This window comes from Bombus huntii, chromosome 6 (assembly GCF_024542735.1).
Source record: "Bombus huntii isolate Logan2020A chromosome 6, iyBomHunt1.1, whole genome shotgun sequence".
Lineage (NCBI taxonomy): Eukaryota > Metazoa > Arthropoda > Insecta > Hymenoptera > Apidae > Bombus > Bombus huntii.
In genome coordinates this window covers 18,449,354-18,454,725 of record NC_066243.1, presented here as the reverse complement: position 1 = coordinate 18,454,725, position 5,372 = coordinate 18,449,354, and the positions used below count along the sequence as shown (strand labels likewise).

The window sequence follows — 5,372 nt, the reverse complement described above, 5'->3', positions numbered from 1 at the left end:
ATCAAGCTCGAGTATCCGTCCACGGATACGCAACGGCCGAGTCAAGACCATCAACAGGAGGAACAAAGCACGGTGCGCGGCATCAAAGTAGAATATCCTCTCGGTCAATCGTCGCAGGACGTTCTGGATACCGGTGAGGAGCAGGAACTCGCTACCACGTCGCCGTACGACATCATCCCAGCCGGGAATCCCAGGTGTCTGACGAAGCAGACCGTTTGCACCGGCAAGAGCCAAACGAGTTCCTTGGTTAAAGACGTGATCGTGCCCGTCTGTCCGGGCGGTGTATCGCCAACCTCGGATATTGTGATCGAGATGAAGTACGAAACTCAGTCAGGTCCGCCAACAGCGCCGCCGCATTTAACATCCTCCGGGGTTGAGCCGCCTCACAGCAGTCAAGGGACAGGCATCGTGGTCGGTGGTTCGCCCGCGGAGGTTGTCGGAGTGGACAGTTTACTGCTGTCGCCATGGGGAGCGACTGGTCCGGACTTCCTGGAGCCTCCCGACGTCAAGCAAACGGCAGCTGGTCTGCAGGATGCATGGGACACCCTACTTCTCGGTTCGTCGGTCGGCGTCGCCTCGGCTCAATCGCTGGCAGAATTGAAACCTCTTCCACCCTTCACCGGCTATACCGGACATTTGAGCATCAACGGTATACCTGGTCATCACTATCACACGATAGCGTCGTCCGCGCAGAGGCCGTCGCTACCATCCTCATCGCCAACGTCTTCATCGAATCAAGAATATTACGAGTCACCGGTCGTATCCTCCAGCACGCCGTGCCCGCAGGGTAGCCAAAAGCAGCAACAACAGCAACAACAACAGCAACAGCATCACCAGCACCAACAGCAGCAGCAGCAGCAGCAGCAACAGCAGCAGCAGCAACAGCAGCAGCAGCAGCAGCAGCAACAGCAGCAGCAACAACAACAACAACAACAACAGCATCATCATCATCATCATCATCATCATCATCACCAACAGCAACAGCTGCCACAGTCGACGCAACAAGTGGATTACGATATCGAAGATATAGCAGAGATCATTGGTTCGGCGATAGCGGACACAACAGTTCCTGGTGGTGGAAACGGGGCAGGTTCGGAGCACGACCCGGACGCGTCGCGCGATTGGATCGACATTGCCGAGTGGATCGATACCGCGTGCTCGCCGAAAGCTCAAGAAACTACGTCGCCAAGCCCGTATTCGCAGATATACGGGACGGCGACACCTTCGACGCAAGCACAGCAGCACGGCTCGACCTTGCAGAGTTTGCTGACGCATGGGTACGCGCCGTTGATCAACGCCAGGTTGCAATCCGCGAATGCTGGCCTACAAAATGCATCCTGCGGCGAGACTCCGTCGTCGACGAGCCCCTACCCACCTGTCAGTCCACCTGGCAGAGTCTCAACCTCGTGCAGTCCCGATCATTTGCTGCACTCGTCGTTCGCGGCACCTTCTCACCCCAGAAAGAGGTCACGGCCTACTCCAAGCTCTCAGAATACATCGAAGAAGAGTCCAGGCACGGGTGCGACGGCACTACCGTACGGAACGGAATCTGGCCTGATAGGCGGCAAGGAGAAGCCGGTGCATAGGTGTTCCATCTGCAACAGAGGATTTCTAAATAAGAGCAATATCAAGGTGCACTTGAGAACGCATACGGGCGAGAAGCCGTTTAGGTGTGAAGTATGCGGCAAAGCCTTTAGGCAGAAGGCGCACCTCATTAAACACCAACAGATTCACAAAAGGATCGGCAGGGATTAGATCGATGGAGCGGTTTCTCTCTATTGTGGGGAGAACGTATCGAGCGTACCTAAATTACTGTAAGTACCTATGGCGAAATGGCGTTGATCGAAACGTTAAGACGTCGAAACGTCGACGAATCGATCGTTATGTAACGTGTTTAATACGATTCGTTCGAGGAAAATCAACGAGAAGCTGATGCGTTGTTAAACGGGTTGCTAAACGAGGAATCTGATTCTATCAAGCGTATGTGAGTGGGCAAACTTAGGCCGAACCTAACGAAACCGTGCCGAACGATAATTTTCGGTCTCGAGAAAAGATAGGCGGCAGTGCGTAATTCCCAGGTGCAATATCGAGCAGGATCGAGAATCTCGTAGATGGGTATGAAGCCTTCGATCGGGACTCGACCAACGATTCTTCTGCGGGGGTGAATTCAGAGGAAGTGAGATGATCTCTTGTGCTGTGTTACATTGACGACGTTAAATTGTGCGTGCATGCCACTGTTGCGAGGTGTGTATATATACGTGTCGATAACAGAGCACACGTACGCGGGTACGTGCGTATACATACGTAGAAAGAAGCGAACATTAAAGAAAAAGGAAAATCTCGAGCAAAACATATTGAGCAGAGAGAGTGTATATATATGTATATACATATGTATATATATACATATATGAATATATACATATATGAATATATACATATATGAATATATACATATATATATACATATATAAGTGTATACATATACATAGCTAGGTGTAACATATACGTAATAGACGTAAAAGGAAGTGACGAAAACTACGCGAGGCGCGGCCACGCGTATGGTCTCGCTACGGATGTACCTAATCTCTTCCAAATACGTTTTATTTTTATTATCTTTTTTTTTTTTTTTAATCAAGTAAGTCCTACCGCTTGTTCTCTTATTTATATTGCTTTTATATAATATACTCTCACACTCATATTGTCCGCAGTCCTTTTCTGTTTCTATGTTATTTAATTTCATTCGTCTCTGTCTGTCTGTCTGTCTGTCTCTCTCTCTCTCTCTCTCTCTCTCTCTCTCTCTATCTATCTCTCCCTCTTATCTATTCCCCTTTCTATCGGTTTATTTTTGTAAGATAGTCAGTCGTTTTTTTATGTCGTTTTTTTACTCGTGTTTCTCATCCTTTTCCGTTGCCTGTTCTCCCGCTCTGTAAGTTCCTTTCGTCCTTTAGCTTTTGATCGTCACGCACCGTCTGTAACACGTGTACGACGACAGTATCAGGATTGTTTGAGGACATCCTTTTGCAGACCGACGTTTCGAAGATTGGTTATTACGTTCTTCTTCGTATTTTAATGTTCGTAAGCTGTCGAAGCTTCTTTACAGGTTCTTTTCGTTCTTTTCGTTCCTTTCTTTTCTTCCTTTTTCGCTCTTTTTTCTTTTTTTTTTCTTTTGTCCGAAAAAAACGTAGTACTTGTGAAAGAGAATTATACGTACTTGCTCGATCGTTGTTTCGATTCGTCGTCGGAGAACGAGCCACGAGCCTTCGATGGATCGACCGACGGAGGGCGATATCTTCTTTTTTCAAATACGCGACGTTTTCAAAAGAATACTCATTAGTTTTCGACAGGCTGATACTTTCGACCTTGATATTAATTTATTCCGATCGTCCTTCCTTACTCGATCCACGAATTCTCGTTGAAATTGTATCGTGTGTTGCAATGGCCGATGACTGCGGAACTGTAATTTTTAATTTGTATAAAGTCGGAAGATGTGGATTATTTATAAAACTCATGTTCGATTAAATGATTGTTACCGTAATACAAAGTTGTCAGTTCGTTTTACTTCCCACGATCCCTACTCGTTTCATTCTTCGTAGGTGCGCTTTTTGGTCTTCACCGTTTTGTTCGTCTTTCATCTGGTACGAATGTTTCGTCAAATAATCCTACGAATTAACGAGATCTTTCTATAATCTTTCTTTTGGAATGTTGAGGTATCATAGATTAACGCGGTGTACTTAATTTACCGTATAAGAGTAGATCACGCGAAATGACCATCTTTAGTAACGAAATTTGCCATCTTCGTGGAAGTTTAATCGAAGCGGAACGTATCGACATTCGTAAGGTGAAAGTTGGCAAGTTTTCATCCGAAATAATCAGGCTGTAATACTTGACGACGAAATGTACCCTCCGTGTATTTATGGGGCTAGCCAATCAGCAACCACGCACAGATCTCGGCTGCTCGTTGCGTGTTCCGTGTATCCGGATGTCCTCTCACGCGTACGTGCCCGTTTTGTTACTTTTATTTCACTTGAAGTGTGGCACTGACTCAAAGAGGAGAGCCCAAGTCCGGATTCTGCGTTTACTTCGCATAATGGTCCCGTTGCGTGTTTCGATCTCTCGGAAACAGATTTTTCTTCGTATCGTACATTTGGCGGTGGATAAAGACTCCATGTCTCTTTAATATAAAATGCAAGTATAAATGTAAATATAAATGCAAGTGTAACCAAGTTCGAAACGAATTTCTAATTTTACGTTGGTCCAGATTTAGTCTCCTATACGATATTTCGTTTCGTACAAGAGGAATCTGCGTTAGTGATAATAAATAAATTAGTAATGTAGTATTTAGCGTTCTAAACAGAGCTTTAAATTTGATTTTACAGGAATTTTCGTTTTACGATAGAAATTTCTTTTATATTATATATCAATCAACGTTATATTAATGTTATATTAAATATCGATTAATATTTCAAGGAAAATTTCATTTTATCCAGGATTTTAGTGCAGAGTAGGAGTTGAGATATTTAGATAGGCTTCGTGTTGTCGCGGTGTTTAATATAGTTGCGTAGTTATATATCGATAAATGGTCGATATGTGATATTTCGTTTTCAATAAATGCGTTTAAAAATAAAACTCTGTATCCCGCCACAGTCGGATCGAAAGGCACGATTAACGTTCTCCTTCTGTTCTCTTTCGTTACTTCGTTACACGTGCTTGTAAAAATGTACTTGCTCCGTAACAATAATTTATTTCTCTTTTGCTTAAGATTAACCTGTCTTTTTTCCCCAATTTATCATCGTTTTCTGGCCGTTCCGTTTTCCGTTCCAATTAAATAGCGAGTAGAAAGTTTTTCTTTCGGTTGCTATATTATTATTACGTTGTCTTGTATAATTCAATTCCTCAACAGGGAATTGCCCGGTTTCTCAATGAATACGCGTATTACTCGAACACGCATACGCATCATAGATCTGATTTTCTCAGCTTGCATCTTTGTCTCACGCAGTGGATCACTGGCAAGTCAGTCGATTACCACGTTCGCTCCGTCTCGCAAGTATTGGCACACGTACGTAAACTTAAGTAAACGTTCAAAGTCGTTAGAAAATTATGACGACGTTTCGAAGCGTTTCGAAGCTATTCCGTATTTATCTTATTTTCAAGCGAATCGTATTTTCCTATCATATTTACAAAGTTCTCGAGTATCGAACGAAACTATGTAAAGTGAAATCTCAGTTTACGCGAATTCAGCCTAGTTGTAACAGTTTCATAATAACTTGTAACCGTTGCAAACAATGACCTTGCTACTTTTCATTTAACGTTAAATATATTAACGATAAATATCGTATTTGTTTCGTTTTATCGATGTCTAAAATCAAAAAGAT

At 43.9% G+C, this 5,372-nt stretch overlaps 1 protein-coding gene across 1 annotated transcript; it reads left to right on the top strand.

Annotated features, from left to right (window-relative positions):
- The first annotated feature begins 312 nt into the window (after positions 1 to 312).
- LOC126867198 (ichor) lies at positions 313 to 2,312 on the top strand. The gene is made up of 2 exons (XM_050621449.1): positions 313 to 882; positions 973 to 2,312. The coding sequence occupies exons 1-2, from the start codon at positions 313 to 315 to the stop codon at positions 1,753 to 1,755; spliced, it is 1,353 nt and encodes a 450-aa protein (XP_050477406.1). The 3' UTR covers positions 1,756 to 2,312.
- Positions 2,313 to 5,372: the final 3,060 nt, after the last annotated feature.

Coding starts and splice junctions, on each gene's coding strand:
- LOC126867198 (XM_050621449.1), top strand. CDS start 313: ATGAAGTACGAAACTCAGTCAGGTCCGCCAACAGCGCCGCCGCATTTA. Junction 883..972: donor AGCAACAGCAGCAGCAGCAA/CAGCAGCAGCAG, acceptor CATCATCATCAC/CAACAGCAACAGCTGCCACA.